The sequence below is a fragment of the Dendrobates tinctorius genome, unplaced genomic scaffold (assembly GCF_039654945.1).
Source record: "Dendrobates tinctorius isolate UK_male_01 unplaced genomic scaffold, ASM3965494v1 ptg000155l, whole genome shotgun sequence".
NCBI lineage: Eukaryota > Metazoa > Chordata > Amphibia > Anura > Dendrobatidae > Dendrobates > Dendrobates tinctorius.
The window spans coordinates 3,735,001-3,752,411 of NW_027361822.1; the positions used below are offsets into that span (position 1 = coordinate 3,735,001).

The window sequence follows — 17,411 nt, forward strand, 5'->3', positions numbered from 1 at the left end:
CTACAAAGCACTACCAAGGACCAGCAGACGTTGCCGGAACTCGGATACCGAGATGGAGGCACCTAGGCCAAAGGCTCTGACGAGAACCAGCTGACGGTGCTGGAACCCGGAGGGGTAGCATAAGCTGCAAGAGCAAATGGAAATAGCGAGGACCAGCTGACAGTGCTGGCACCCGGAGGGGCAGCAGAAGGAATAAGAGCCAATGGCACAACCGAGGACCAGCTGACGGTGCTGGAACCCGGTTACTAAGCAGGAGGTACCTGTGCTACAAAGCACTACCAAGGACCAGCAGACGTTGCTGGAACTCGGATACCGAGATGGAGGCACCTAGGCCAAAGGCTCTGATGAGAACCAGCTGACGGTGCTGGAACCCGGAGGGGTATCAGAAGTTACCCCTGAAAAGCAAAGTTGGCATGCCGCAAGCTGGCCGCAGTTACCGAATCACACAGTCCTACAGGGGGTGCTTGTCCTACTGGCACTATGGAACAAACCTTTCTTACCAGAACCCGCAGTCCACATAGGAAGCACCTAAACTGCTGGCACCCTAGCCTCGGCTAACCCAACCGCAACACGACATGGCAACTTGGGGTGGCAAACTGACATTGACACTTCCCGGAAACAGCAGGCAGGGCTGGAACCAAGCTGGGCAGGAGGGAGTACCCGTGCCAAAGTCAGTTATGAGCAGCAACTGGCGATGTTGGAGCCCAGGACAAGCACTTAGCAGGCTGAGGCCTGATGTGCTGTCAATTGGGAGGCAGCAGGACAGATTGCCATCAAAACAGCAGGGGAACAGCTGACGTTACTGAACCCCACAAACACAGGAGCTAGTGTTTTACTCTGTGAAGACGGCACTTCCGAGCAACAACTGGCTGTGTTGAAGCCCAGGGACAAGCACGGAGCAGGCTTAGGCTGCATTGAAGAAATTTTAAGATCGGTTGTAGACTACTAATTTGAACCAAGCTCCACTTAGGCCTGTGGATTCACTGATTTTCGTATTTCCCCTGTCCTCCAACCCCGCCAGTTACAGCTCCGAAGTGGCGTCTGCACAATCCACACTTGTTCCTGTGTTACAGGTGTTCAGTCCGGTCAGTTAATCCCCTGATGTGTGTCCGGCAATGTCGCCTGCTCTGTCCACATTCCGATAATGGGAATGTGGACAGAGCAGGCGACATTGCCGGACACACATCAGGGGATTAACTGATCGGACTGAACACCTGTAACACAGGAACAAGTGTGGATTGTGCAGACGCCACTTCGGAGCTGTAACTGGCAGGGTTGGAGGACAGGGGAAATACGAGAGACAGTGGAGCCACAGGCCTAATTGGAGCACGGTTAAAAATCAGTAGTGGTACGACTGTGTAGGCAGCAGGAGACTTTGCCATCCACACAGCAGGGGATCAGCTGACATTACTGAACCCCACTGAGACACGGGAGCAAGTATCTCTTTCCGTGTGGACGGCACTTCCGAACTACAACTGGCTGTGTTGAAGCCCAGGAAATAGGAGGGTGTAGGCAGAGGCCTACTGAATTTTGAATGAGGTGACAGCAGGAGAGACTGCCATCCACACAGCAGGGGATCAGCTGACGTTACTGAACCCCACTGAGACACGGGAGCAAGTATCTCTTTCCGTGTGGACGGCACTTCCGAACTACAACTGGCTGTGTTGAAGCCCAGGAAATAGGAGGGTGTAGGCAGAGGCCTACTGTATTTTGAATGAGTTTACAGCAGGAGAGACTGCCATCCACACAGCAGGGGATCAGCTGACGTTACTGAACCCCACTGAGACACGGGAGCAAGTGTCTCTTTCCGTGTGGACGGCACTTCCGAACTACAACTGGCTGTGTTGAAGCCCAGGAAATAGGAGGGTGTAGGCAGAGGCCTACTGTATTTTGAATGAGTTTACAGCAGGAGAGACTGCCATCCACACAGCAGGGGATCAGCTGACGTTACTGAACCCCACTGAGACACGGGAGCAAGTGTCTCTTTCCGTGTGGACGGCACTTCCGAACTACAACTGGCTGTGTTGAAGCCCAGGAAATAGGAGGGTGTAGGCAGAGGCCTACTGTATTTTGAATGAGTTTACAGCAGGAGAGACTGCCATCCACACAGCAGGGGATCAGCTGACGTTACTGAACCCCACTGAGACACGGGAGCAAGTATCTCTTTCCGTGTGGACGGCACTTCCGAACTACAACTGGCTGTGTTGAAGCCCAGGAAATAGGAGGGTGTAGGCAGAGGCCTACTGTCTTTGTAATGCGGAGACAGCAGGAGAGACTGCCATCTCCACAGCAGGGGAACAGCTGGCAGTGCTGAACCCCACTAACACTTGAACGAATGTGTTTGGCTCTGTGGAGACGACACTTCTGAACACCAACTGACGCTGTTGGAGCCCAGGATTAGGCGAGGAGCAGGCTGGGGCCTACTGGATTTTGGCAGGTGAATGCAGCAGGAGACTTGCCATCTCCACAGCAGGGGAACAGCTGGCAGTGCTGAACCCCACTAACACTTGAACGAATGTGTTTGGCTCTGTGGAGACGACACTTCTGAACACCAACTGACGCTGTTGGAGCCCAGGATTAGGCGAGGAGCAGGCTGGGGCCTACTGGATTTTGGCAGGTGAAGGCAGCAGGAGACTTGCCATCTCCACAGCAGGGGAACAGCTGGCAGTGCTGAACCCCACTAACACTTGAACGAATGTGTTTGGCTCTGTGGAGACGACACTTCTGAACACCAACTGACGCTGTTGGAGCCCAGGATTAGGCGAGGAGCAGGCTGGGGCCTACTGGATTTTGGCAGGTGAAGGCAGCAGGAGACTTGCCATCTCCACAGCAGGGGAACAGCTGGCAGTGCTGAACCCCACTAACACTTGAACGAATGTGTTTGGCTCTGTGGAGACGACACTTCTGAACACCAACTGACGCTGTTGGTGCCCAGGATTACGCATGCCGCATGCAGAGGCCAATGGGCAGCGGTTTTTATGGAGGTTGTGGACTACTACTGATTCTAACCATGCTCCACTTAGGCCTCTGGCTCCACTGTCTCTACTATTTACCCTGGCCTCCAACCCCGCCAGCTACATCTCTGAAGTGGCGTCAGCACAATCTACACTTGTTCCTGTGTTACTGGTGCTCAGTCCCATCAGTTGATCCCCTGATGTTTGTCCGGCAAGTTCGCCAGCTCTGTCCTCATTCCCACTACTGGTTATGGGAATGTGGACAGAGCAGGAGACCTTGCCGGACACACATCAGGGGATAAACTGATGGGACTGAGCCACAGGAACACAGGAACAAGTGTAGATTGTGCTGACGCCACTTCAGAGATGTAGATGGCGGGGTTGGAGGTCAGGGGAAATAGTAGAGACAGTGGAGCCAGAGACCTAAGTTGGGCACGGTTAAAAATCAGTAGTGGTTTGAATGTTGATGGAGCTGGTGACTCTGCCGTCCACACAGCAGGGGATCAGCTGGCATTACTGAACCCCAGTAACACAGGAGCTAGTGTGTTTCTCTGTGCAGACGACACATCTGAGCGACAACTGGCTGTGTTGAAGCACAGGGATTATAGTTCAGGTGGTAGAAAAATGAACACACCAGCAGACCTGGATACAGTTGCCAACCACTAATTTAGTCTGTAAGAGGAATGGCAAAGTCTTTGGAGATCCAGGCCTTGTTCATTTTCAGAAAAGTCAGCCGGTCAACATTATCGGAAGATAGTCGCGTGCGACGGTCTGTTAGTACACCACCTGCGGCACTAAAGACACGTTCCGATAATACACTGGCAGCAGGGCAAGCCAGCACCTCCAATGCATACTGGCTAAGCTCTGGCCATGTATCCAGCTTAGAGACCCAAAACTTGAAGGGGGAAGAGCCATCTGGGAGTACAGCGACAGGGCAAGACATGTAGTCTGACACCATCTGACGGAAGCGTTGCCTCCTGCTGACTCGAGGCGTCGCTGATGGTGTAGACAATTGTGGTGGACACACAAAACTTTGCCACATTTGGGCCATAGTGGTCTTGCCTTGTGCTGCGGCACTGCCTCTGCTCCCTCTTTGTGCAGAGTTTCCTCCACTGCCTCGACGCACAGAGCTGCTTTGTAAAGCACTTGCAACAATGCTGTCGGGTGGAATGGAAAACATTATGGACTGCACCAGTGACTCTTCGTACTCCCGCATTTTACGCTCCCGGTTCAACGTTGGTATGAGCCTTTGTACGCTGTCCCGGTAGCGAGGATCTAGGAGGGTGTACACCCAATAATCAGCCGAGACGAGAATGTGGGCGATGCGGCGGTCGTTTCTCAGGCACTGCAGCATGAAATCAACCATGTGCTGCAGACTCCCAACTGCCAAAGAACCGCTGTCCCCTGTTTGAGGCGTGACCTCGACCTGCTCTGCATCACCCCACCCTCGCTGTACATACTGAGTAGAGGTTTGTGTACCTCCCTCCTCTGGAGAGATGTCTTCCTCCTCCATCGACTCCTCCTCATCCTCCTCACAAAGTGTCCCCTGCCTAGGCCTTTGTGAGGAAACACGTAGCGCAGACTGTCCAGAAGCAGATGGCATTTGGGACTCCTCATCCTCCACCTCTTCTGAAACCTCATCCCTTAGTGCTTGCAGTGTTTGTTGAAGCAGGCAGATAAGGGGGACAGTCATGCTGACTAGTGCATCATCTGCACTCGCCATCCGCGTGGATTCATCGAAGGCACGCAAAACGAGGCAGATGTCCTTCATAGAGGCCCACTCAATGGTGCTGAAGTGTGAACGGCGCACAGTGCGACTTGTTTGCGCCTGATGCAGCTGGTACTCCATGACTGCTGCCTGCTGCTCACACAACCGCTCCAACATATGTAACGTTGAATTCCACCGGGTGGGTAGGTCACATATGATGCGATGTTCTGGAAGGCCAAATCGTCGCTGCAGAGCAGCGAGGCGCGATCTTGCCGTGCTGGAACGTCGCAAGTGAGCGCACTCTATGCGGACCTTGTGCAACAGTGCATCAAGATCCGGATAGTCCCTCAGAAAGCTCTGCACGACCAAGTTAAGAACATGTGCCAGACATGGGATGTGTGTGAGGTTGCCTAGGCCAAGAGCTGCCACCAGATTTCGGCCATTGTCACACACTACCAAGCCCGGCTGGAGATTCGCTGGCCCAAACCACACATCGCTCTCCAGCTTGATAGCATTCCAGAGCTCCTGCGCTGTGTGGCTTCGATTCCCCAAAGAAATTAATTTGAGTACAGCCTGTTGACGTTTGGCCACGGCTGTGCTCATATCGGTCGTAACAGGCTCCTGCTCTGCTGTTTCTGAGGAACTTGAGTAGGAGGAGGAGTCTATGTGTACAGACTGGAGTCCTGCAATCCGTGGCGTTGGAAGAACACGTACAGCGCCACTCTCCAGATCCGTACCCGGCTCCACAACATTGACCCAGTGGGCAGTGAGGGAAAGGTATCGTCCCTGTCCATGGTTACTGGTCCACGCATCGGTGGTCAGGTGGACCTTGCTACTAACGGCGTTTAGTAGCGCATGTTTTATTTTGCCCTCAACATGTTTCTGCAGGGCAGGGACGGCTCGCCTGCTGAAATAAAAGCGGCTGGGCACGTTGTATTGGGGGACTGCCAATGCCATTAAGTCCCGGAAGGTGTCAGTGTCCACCAGCCTGAATGACAGCATTTCAACTGCCAGAAGTTTGGCAATGCCAGCATTCAGAGACTGTGCTCGGGGATGGTTTGCCGAGTAAGGGCGCCTTTTATCCCATGCCTGTGCTACCGATGGCTGTGATGGATGGGAACGTGCTGTTATGGGTGGAATCTGACAGGGTCTCCGGACAACAGTGGCAGAGGTTCTTCCTTGGCGATCCTGTGAGGAAGCCGAACCAGCAGTGTGTGAGCTGGAGGAAGAGGGCCCAACACGAACTGAAGAGGTGGTAGGTGGTGCTGTACGTTGGCCTACGTCTTGAGGGTGTCTCTGCAACTCCAACTCGTGCTTGGTGCGCACATGTTTCCACATATTTGTGGTATTGAGGTTGCTGACATTTCTCCCTCTTTTGACTCTCTGATGACACAGCTTGCATTTGACAAAGCAAATGTCATCTGCAACTGTGTCAAAAAAGGACCACGCACTGCAACTCTTGTGAGCGCCCGGTTTGCCTTTGGAAGGAGGAATGCTCCTAACGGGTGCCGAAGTGGAGGGTACAGGCAACCAAGTCTTCCCCCTCCCTCTGCCTCCTGTTTTGGCCGGTAGGGGAATCTCTTCCTCCGAGCTGCTCCCACCACCTTCCTGTTGCTCACGCCATGATGGGTCAAGGACCTCATCATCTTCCCTCCCCTCTTCAAACAGCTGCTTCTCCGGGGTTGTCTCGCCAGCACCGTACGCACCAGAAAGTGGCAACTGAGTCTCGTCATCATCTGATGCGTACTGAGGTGTGCTGACCATAGGCACTGGCCCACTCGCCTCTTCAGATTCAGAGGGACAAAGAAGTTGCGCATCACTGCATACTCCCTCTTCTTCACATTCAGGAATGCTGCTTGGCTGGCCCCCTCTTTCCAAGCCAACAGATTCCGAGAACAGAAGTAGAGATTGTGATGGCTCCTGTCCATGTCTCTCTGACTGCCTGGGCACTTTGGCAGGTGGTGAAGAGACAGATGGTTGCTCTTCGGTGCTCTGACCCTGAGAGGATGCGGAAGTAATTGAAGTCGATGCGTTAGCTGCCATCCATCCGACAACGGCTTCAATTTGTTCCTCCCGCAGCAGTGGGGTACGTTGAGGTCCTACAAAGCTGCGCATAAAGGACTGTTGCCTGCTAAAACTGGGGGATGCTGATCCACTGGTGCCCGCAGCAGGCCCAGAATCCCCACGTCCTCTACCTGTAGAATCCCCACGTCCTCTCCCTGCAGAATCCCCACGTCCTCTCCCTGCTGAAACTCCACGCCCACGCCCACGCCCCCGCGCCTTACTCCCTGCCTTCTTCATCTTGCAAGACTGCTTAAGATAGGCAAAAAAGGACAAAGGGGGGCCTTAGTGTGCTTATTCCTGAACAGCTGGTTACAGGTACAAGAAACACTAATTTTATGAAGTGTGTGTGTGTGGACTAGACTTTAATAGGAGCTGATGTGGCCTACACAAGTTCAAAATGTAGTGTTTGGTGAACTTTTTATGTGGTTTCTTTGTTTGAAACAAACTCAAAGTATGAGAACAAAGAATTGAAACTGATAGTATCACCAACTTTTTGGAGCTATTACAATGCAGGCAGGTAACCTACAATGCAAAAGATGAGGCTCCAAAAAAATTGGGTAATACTAATCTGGCTGCGCCGGCAGGGCACAAGCCAGAAAAAAAGGCTCCTCTATCTACTCCTATATAGTGTTTGCAACCAACCAATGTTGATGGATACGGATGGATGCACACTAATAGGAGAAGAAAAAATGAGCTGCACTCAGAGACAAATATGTGTGAGGCAGTGACGCACGTTGAGCGTCCTACAACCAGACGTAGCTGCAGGACACTCTACTCAGCGTGAGCTGCACTCACACACAGTCAGAGACCTCTCAGACAGCCGTCAACAGTGCAGCTAAGTGGGCACTGGCACTGACAGGCTGCAGAAAGGCTCCGCTGTGTACTCCTATATAGTGTTTGCAACCACCGTAGATGGAGACGGATGGATGCACACTAATAGAAGAAAAAATGAGCTGCACTCAAATAAAAATATGTGTGAGGCAGTGACGCACGCTGAGCGTCCTACAGCCAGACGTAGCTGCAGGACACACTACTCAGCGTGAGCTGCACTCACACACAGTCAGAGACCTCTCAGACAGCCGTGAACAGTGCAGCAAAGTGGACACTAGCACTGAAAGGCTGCAGAAAGGCTCCGCTGTCTACTACTAGTGTTTGCAACCAACGTATATGGATACGGATGGAAGCACACTAGATTGAAATTATTTAAAAAATGCAGCTCAAAAAATAAAAGATGTATGAGGCAGCAGTGATCACACTGGGTGGCCTACAGCCTGACGTGGCTGCAGGACCCACTCCACAGCGTGAGCTGCACTCACACAGCCCTTGCAGACAGCTGTGAAAACAGCGCTGCTAGGGAAAAGCAAGCTACAGTGGTGGTTTATGTAGCCTGGATAAAGCACAATATTGTTTTTAGAATCGCTATTTCTAACTGTCCCTCACAGTCTTCTACAGCAGCCTGTCCCTAACTGAATTCACAGCAGAGTGACCAGAAATGGCGGCTGCGGTGGCTTTTATAGTGCATCATGACATCATTTCGGCAGCCAATCACAGCCATGCCAATAGTTAACATGCCTACATGCCTAACAGGATGTGCCCACACTTCGGAGGATTCCCATTGGCTTAATCAAAGCAAGCAGGCTCATAGCATGATGGGAACTTCCTATTCCGATTCCGATCCCGGAATCCGATATGAAAAAAGTATCGGAATTAAGTATCGGAATTCCGATACCGCTAATATCGGCCGATACCCGATACTTGCGGTATCGGAATGCTCAACACTAGTGGTGAGCACTTTGAACCCCACCCCGTGCTTCACAGAAGTTTATAACGCCCGGGCGTGAAAATAAAAAAATCGTATTTTTTCCACAAACATGATCTTTTAGTCCCCATTTTTTATTTTCCCAAGGGTAACAGGAGAAATCGGACCCCAAAAGTTGTTGTCCAATTTGTCCTGAGTACGCTGATACCCCATATGTGGGAGAAAACTACTGTATGGGCACACGTCAGGGCTCGAAAGGGAAGTAGTGACGTTTTGGAATGCAGACTTTGATGGAATGCTCTGCGGGTGTCATGTTGCATTTGGAGAGCCCCTAATGTACCTAAACAGTGGAAACCCCCCACAAATGACACCATTTTGGATACTAGACCCCCTAAGGAACTTATCTAGATGTGTGGTGAGCACTTTGAACCCCCAAGGGCTTCACAGAAGTTTATAACGCCCGGGCGTGAAAATAAAAAAATCATTTTTTTCCACAAAAATGATATTTTTGCCCCCAATTTTTTATTTTCCTAAGGGTAACAGGAGAAATTGGACCCCAAAAGTTGTTTTGCAATTTGTCCTGAGTAGGCTGATACCCCATATGTGGGGGTAAAACTTTGTTTGGGCGAATGGCTGAGCTTGGAAGGGAAGGAGCACCATTTGACTTTTTCAACGCAGAATTCGCTGGAATTGAGATCAGATGCCATGTTGCATTTGGAGAGCACCTGATGTGCACAAACAGTGGAAACCCCCCAATTATAACTCCAACTCTAACCCCAACACACCCCTAACCCTAATCTCAGCCCTAAACCTAGCCCTAGGCCAAATCCTAATGGGAAAATGGAAATAAATACATTTTCTTTTATTATTTTGCCGTAACTAAGGGGGTGATAACGGGGGTTTTGATTTACTATTTATGGCGGTTTTTATGTTTGGCAGCTGTCACATGCTAAAAGACACTTTTTATTGTAAAAATAGTTTTTGCATCACCACATATTGAGAGCTATAACTTTTCCATATTTTGACCCACCGAGACATGTGAGGTCTTATTTTTTGCGGGACGAGTTGACGCTTTTATTGGTATCATGTTCGGGCATGTGACATTTTTTGATCGCTTTTTATTCCGATTTTTGGGCCGCAGAATGAACAAAAACCAGCGTTTCATGAATTTCTTTTGGGTGGTGCGTTTACATCGTTCCGCCTGCGGTAAAATTGATAAAGCGGTTTTATTCTTCGGGTCAGTACGGTTACAGCGATACCTCATTTAGGTCTTTTTTTATGTTTTGGCGCTTTTATGCAATGAAAACACTTTTATATAAAATATAATTACCGTATTTTTTTCATCGGTTTATTCTGCGAGCTATAGCTTTTTTATTTTTTTGCTGATGATGCTGTATGGTGGCTCGTTTTTGCGGGACAAGATGACGTTTTCAGCGGTACCATGGATATTTATATGCGTCTTTTTGATTGCGAGTTATTACTCTTTTTGTTTGACGGTATGATAATAAATTATTATTTTTTGCTTAGTTTTTTATTTTTATTTTATAAGGGGTTCACTAAAGGGGTTAACTAATGGGACAGTTTTATAGGGCGGGTCGTTACGGATGCGGCGATACCAAATATGTGTACTTTTATTGTTTTGTTTTTTTTATTTCCAAAAAATTTATTAGGGAATATTTTTTTTTTTTTTATTTATTTAGCGATTTTATAAAAATTATTTTACACTTTTTTTTTTAACTTTATTACATTGTCCCAGGGATCTGTCACAGGGACTGCACAAGCTTTCCTCATGCCTGCGCTTTGCAGGCACTGAGGAAGCCAGCTCCCTGCAGGCCCTCGAAGGTCACCGTCGCCATCTTGGTTTCAGGGACCTGCAGGGATGGAGCCCCCCGCAGCAGCTCTGCACATTGCGCTGCTGTGGGGGGCTCAGGGAAGCACGGAGGGAGCCCCCTCCCTGCCGATGCTTCCCTTTAACCCCCGGTACACCGCGATCGTGTTTGATCGTGGTGTGCAAGGAGTTAATGTGTCGGGGCGGTCCGTGACCGCCCCTAACACATTGTGCCGGGTGTTATCTGTGATAGTCAGCTGACACCCGGCCGCGATCAGCGGCGCTCACCACGTGGGTGCCCGCTGATCGCTGTGGCTTACTATCCCGTCCCTGGGAATTAAGTCCCTGGGCACATGGACGGGATAGTACGTCACATGACAGAAAGGGGTTAATAATGGCCCCATGAGATGCTCCATAGAATAACATGCCCCATATGCTGCTCCATAAAGGTTATGGCCCCTTAAGACGTTCCATAGATTATGCCCCATGTGCTGCCCCATAAGATGCTCCATTGAATATGCTTCCATATGCTGCCCCCATAAGATGCTCCATTGAATATGCCCCCATATGCTGCCCCCATAAGATGCTCCACTGAATATGCCCCCATATGCTGCCCCCATAAGATGCTCCACTGAATATGCCCCCATATGCTGCCCCCATAAGATGCTCCATTGAATATGCCCCCATATGCTGCCCCCATAAGATGCTCCACTGAATATGCCCCCATATGCTGCCCCCATAAGATGCTCCACTGAGTATGCTCACATATGCTGCCCCATAAGATGCTCCACTGAATATGCCCCCATAAGATGCTCCACTGAATATGCCCCCATATGCTGCCCCATAAGATGCTCCACTGAATATGCCCCCATATGCTGCCCCCATAAGGTGCTCCATTGAATATGCCCCCATATGCTGCCCCCATAAGGTGCCCCATAGATTATGCCCCCATATATTGCTGCTGCCGCTACTGCAGGTATTAAAAAAAAAAGACATACTCACCTCTCTTCGCTGGGGGCCTGGTCCTGGTGTGCTAAGCAGGTGGACATCGGCGTGCTATGGGGACAGGTGTCGCCGCTGCCTCAGGACCCGGCACCTGAGATATTCACCTGTCCTGGTTCTAACGCTGTTCGCCGCTGTATGCCCGCTGGGTCCCTCTGTCAGTGATGTCAGGCAGAGGGCGCACACTGACTACATCATCACGCCCTCTGCTGACTGAACGTCACTGACAGAGGGACCCAGCGGGCAGACAGCGGCGAGCAGTGTTGGAACCAGGGCAGGTGAATATAGCATGTACTTGCCTTCCCCTGGCGCGGTCTCTGCTGCCCCGTTCTCCCACGGTCTCCCTTCCTTCCTTCAGTGGTCATGTGGTACCTCTCATTAAAGTAATAAATATACGCATATTCATGACTTTAATGAGCGGTACCATGTGACTGCTGTAGGAAGGAAAGGAGACCGTGGGACAAGCGGGGGGGCTGCAGAGACCGCGCCGGGGGGGGTAAGTATGATGCGACACCCCCGCTCCCCCTCCCCCACCTACCCTCTGGCTATATGACTTGCGTATAAGCTGAGAGGGGGACTGAAACTCTCGGCTTATATGCGAGTATACACTCACTGGCCACTTTATTAGGTACACCATGCTAGTAACGGGTTGGACCCCCTTTTGCCTTCAGAACTGCCTCAATTCTTCGTGGCAGAGATTCAACAAGGTGCTGGAAGCATTCCTCAGAGATTTTGGACCATATTGACATGATGGCATCACACAGTTGGCGCAGATTTGTCGGCTGCACATCCCTGATGCGAATCTCCCGTTCCACCACATCCCAAAGATGCTCTATTGGATTGAGATCTGGTGACTGAGGAGGCCATTTGAGTACAGTGAACTCATTGTCATGGTCAAGAAACCAATCTGAGATGATTCGAGCGTTATGACATGGTGCATTATCCTGCTGAAAGTAGCCATCAGATGTTGGGTACATTGTGGTCATAAAGGGATGGACATGGTCAGCAACAATACTCAGGTAGGCTGTGGCGTTGCAACGATGCTCAATTGGTACCAAGGGGCCCAAAGAGTGCCAAGAAAAAATTCCCCACACCATGACACCACCACCATCAGCCTGAACCGTTGATACAAGGCTGGATGGATCCATGCTTTCATGTTGTTTACGCCAAATTCTGACCCTACCATCCGAATGTCGCAGCAGAAATCGAGACTCATCAGACCAGGCAACGTTTTTCCAATCTTCTACTGTCCAATTTCGATGAGCTTGTGCAAATTGTAGCCTCAGTTTCCTGTTCTTAGCTGAGAGGAGTGGTACCCACTGTGGTCTTCTGCTGCTGTAGCCCATCTGCCTCAAAGTTCGACGCACTGTGCGTTCAGAGATGCTCTTCTGCCTACCTTGGTTGTAGCGGGTGGCAATTTGAGTCACTGTTGCCTTTCTATCAGCTCGAACCAGTATGCCCATTCTCCTCTGACCTCTGGCATCAACAAGGCATTTCCGCCCACAGAACTGCCGCTCACTGGATTTTTTTTCTTTTTCGGACCATTCTCTGTAAACCCTAGAGATGGTTGTGCGTGAAAATCCCAGTAGATCAGCAGTTTCTGAAATACTCAGACCAGCCCTTCTGGCACCAACAATCATGCCACGTTCAAAGGCACTCAAATCACCTTTCTTCCCCATACTGATGCTCGGTTTGAACTGCAGGAGATTGTCTTGACCATGTCTACATGCCTAAATGCACTGAGTTGCCGCCATGTGATTGGCTGATTAGAAATTAAGTCTTAACACACAGTTGGACAGGTGTACCTAATAAAGTGGCCAGTGAGTGTATATGGTAATATAACTTGAAACAAATGGTGATAGGCACAGTGGGACACAAACATCTGAAGAAGATGGCTTAATTAGGGAAGTGAAAAATTGAAAAAGTACAAGCTGGTGGCCTAACATAATCCAAGAGTCCATGCTTTTGTCTACTGTCTTAGTCAGTTGATGCTATAGAATAATATAAAGCTGAATATAATTTCAAATTTTTGAAAGCATATCGGTTTTATTCTTGGCAGATGACTGGACCAGACGAATGGAGGGACATCTGATATTTACAGATTTTGCTGCAAATGATTATGGCATCACACCAAATACATGTGAAGGACAAGAATTTATCCCAGATACACCTCTACTCCATCACAGAAAAAATCTTTCTTCAGATCATTTTGAACAGGTTATCTCTTCAGCACCATCAAAGAACAATATGCAAAACAAAAGACTTGTTATAGATCAGAGAATTCAAACCGAGGAAAAGCCATATTCATGTTCAGAATGTGGGAAACGGTATAGCAAGAATTACCAACTTGTCACACATCGGAGAATTCACACAGGGGAAAAGCCATTTTCATGCTCAGAATGTGGGAAATGTTTTACAGAAAAATCGTACCTTGTTACTCATCAGAAAAGTCATTCAGGGGAGAAGCCATTTTCATGTTCAGAATGTGGGAAATGTTTTAATCGGAAAACAATTCTTGTTACACATCAGAGAATTCACACAGGAGAAAAGCCATTTTCATGCTCAGAATGTGGAAAATGTTTTACAGAGAAATCATATCTTGTTACACATCAGAGAAGTCACACAGGGGAGAAGCCATTTTCATGTTTAGAATGTGGAAAATGTTTTTGTCAGAAATCAAACCTTGTTACACATCAGAGAATTCACACTGGGGAGAAGCCATTTTCATGTACAGAATGTGGGATATTTTTTAATCAGAAAACAAATCTTGTTACACATCAGAGAATTCACAAAGGGGAGAAGCCATTTTTATGCTCAGAATGTGGAAAACGGTTTACAGAGAAAAAACATCTTGTTGCACATCGGAACACTCACACGGGGGAGAAGCCGTATTCATGTTCTGAATGTGGAAAAAGTTTTAACGAGAAATCACATCTTCTTAAACATCAACGAAATCACACAGGGGAAAAGCCATTCTCATGTTCAGAATGTGGAAAATGTTTCACAGAGAAATCATCTCTTATTAGACATCAAAGATCACACATAGGAACTTAACCTTTTTTTTATTTTATTAACATGTACAAGAAAAATACAAGTTATAGTAAAGTCACAAGTCTACAGGAGAAAAAATACACAATTTAGAGCACAAAACTATAATTAGAAAACGTATACGATTACCAATCACCACTTTATAGAGCTATAAATGAACAAATTATACAGCATAATTAACATCTATATGTACTGTTTAGCTACAACTTAAAATGATTGTCTGGTGCTTCTCTCTTCTGTCCAGTTTGACACCTGCAATGGAGAAAAGCAGCTCTACATGGCTGACAGTTTGTGAAATCACCATCCAACCCTTCTTAACTAGTCTTTTCTATTTAAAGGGGATCTGTCACCCCATTTTAGCCCTATCAGCTTCAGGCACCGCCATCAGGGGCTTATCTACAGCATTTTGTAATGCTGTAGATAAGCCCCCGATGTAACCTGAAACCTAAGAAAAAAAGAGTTAGATTATACTCACCCCGGCGTCCGGTCCGATGGGTGTCGCCGTCCCGTCCGGCGCCTCCCATCTTCATACGATGATGTCCTCCTCCTTGCTTCTCCCTCGGCTCCTGCGCACGCGTACTCGATCTGCCCTGTTGAGGGCAGAGCAAAGTACTGCAGTGCGCAGGCGCCGGACCTCTCTGACCTTTCCTGGCGCCTGCGCAGTGCAGTACCCTCAACAGGGCAGATAATGTATGCGTGCGCAGGAGCCGAGGGAGAAGCAAGGAGGAGGAAGGACGTCATCGTATGAAGATGGGAGGCACCGGACCGCGACACACACTGCACCCGCCCCCCGGTGAGTAACGTGTTTTTCTTATCTTTCAGGTTTGATCGGGGGCTTATCTACAGCATTACAGAATGCTGTAGATAAGCCCCTGATGGCGATGGTCCCAGCTTATGGGGCAAAAATGAGGTGACAGATTCCCTTTAATAAGCTAATGTAATAATTAGATGAGACAAGGTGTCTACATAAAATGCATGGGGTACCATGGCAAAAGTAGGAATTGCCTGCCCTTGCAAAACAAAAATACAAAATAAAACAATTATATGGCGGGTTAGTGGTTCACAGGTGCAGTCACAAAAGAACATGGCTCCCAATGTTTAACGACAAAGAAGAGGTAAATGAACAAAAATAATGTCCTTAAGGTCCTCATCTACAGTACAATTACCCCTTGCACAGTATGATGCCCCCAATACAATATAATGTCAAAATCATGCTCCAAGTGTACCCATCAATGCAGTATGAGGCCCTCACAGTGCCTCTAATATAGCATTAGGCCACCGGTATACCCACCAGTATAGTATGATGTCCCACAGTACTCCAAACAGTCTATGACTTTCCCACTGTGGACGCAATACAGAATTCGACCTTTTCTTACCTTTGACTCTGCAAAAACTCTTACTGTTTCTCTTATTCATTCTCGTCTCGACTATTGTAACTCTCTTCTAATCGGTCTCCCTCTTACCAAACTCTCCCCCCTCCAATCTGTCTTGAATGCTGCAGCCAGGATCATATTCCTCACCAATCGTTACACCGATGCCTCTACCTTGTGCCAGTCATTACACTGGCTACCCATCCACTCCAGAATTCAGTATAAACTTATTACCCTCACTCACAAAGCCCTCCATGGCTCAGCACCACCCTACATCTCCTCCCTTGTTTCAGTATACCACCCTACCCGCGCCCTCCGTTCTGCTGATGACCTGAGATTAGCATCCTCAATAGTCAGAACCTCCCACTCCCGTCTCCAAGACTTTACACGTGCCGCGCCAATTCTTTGGAATGCACTTCCCAGGTCAATACGATTAGTCCCCAATCCCCACAATTTTAAGCGTGTCCTGAAAATGCATTTATTCAGACTGGCCTACCACCCCAACACATTAACCTAATCTATCCCTGTGTGGCAGAGCCAAAAGTTTTACCATAACCAGGTTCCCCGCATCATGTTCCCACATGCTTTATGCCTCCATTAGCCCTCTGTGTCTGTACTGTTACACACTTAACATTATGACTGGTCCATACAATCAGGGTAACTGTTACCACCCACCTTTCGTGTCTCCCTCTTTCCTCATAGACTGTAAGCTTGCGAGCAGGGCCCTCTTTCCTCTTGGTATTTGTTATAATCTACTGTATGTGATTATTGTTATGCTGTAATGTCTATTGTCTGTACAAATCCCCTCTGAAATGTAAAGTGCTGCGGAATATGTCGGCGCTATAAAAATAAAATTTATTATTATTATTATTATATTATGAGCAATTCAGTGTGCTCTTTACTACAGTTTTGTGCTTGTCCTCATCTCATATTAAAATGCACTGAAACAATAGAACAAATACCCAGCCACATTCACAGGATATGCTGATCTGGTCTTTGCTGTGTTTGAATTGAGGCTCCACCCAGCTGTCATGATCTAGTGGCATGATTGCTCCAGTTCCTCAGAATGAATGGGGGAACAAGGAACTGTCTGCTCCTGAGGAAGCAGATAATTTTGAAACTGGGAAACGAAGCAGGGTTGTTCTACACCAAGTTCTCCTGGCTCACAAGCCCTGTAGCAGCCACCGGATCTGCAGCCGGTAACAGTATGCCACTGGATGAGATCAGTTAAGAATCATATTGTGGACTCAGAAACTTTCCTAATCATGTACAGGAGCATCTCCCGACCCATGATGTCAGATGAAAAAGGGGAGAGTGGAGTTAGACAACCCAATTTTTAATTTATCAATCATTAAACAACTGATCTTAAAACTTATTTGGATCTATATTTTTTATTCTTTAGCTATTAAGATATTGCCTTGATGTACAATAGAAAAATTATATTTTAGTACCTTATAAGTCCGAAAAATCGATTGTAAATAGTTTTATGCCTAAAGATTAAAAAAATATTCTAGGAATGAGACCTTTATAGACTAACCATTCTTCTGCTCAGCCAATGAAATTATCAATACTAGAATACTTTTGTTATTTTTGGGTATATTAGTATTTACAAAGATATTGCCTTAGAATCTATGGCGTTGAGGGAGAGCTGGTATTTTGTATAAAAACAGTGAAGGGA

The 17,411-nt window shown here is 48.2% G+C and overlaps 1 protein-coding gene across 1 annotated transcript in view; it reads left to right on the plus strand.

Moving 5' to 3' along the window:
- LOC141050981 (uncharacterized) overlaps positions 1 to 17,108 on the plus strand; it is a 30,191-nt gene extending 13,083 nt beyond the window's left edge. The window contains exon 6 of the mRNA XM_073547748.1: positions 13,375 to 17,108. Coding sequence (XP_073403849.1) covers positions 13,375 to 14,369 — 995 coding nt within the window. The 3' untranslated portion in view covers positions 14,370 to 17,108. The remainder of the gene's footprint in view (positions 1 to 13,374) is intronic.
- Positions 17,109 to 17,411: the final 303 nt, after the last annotated feature.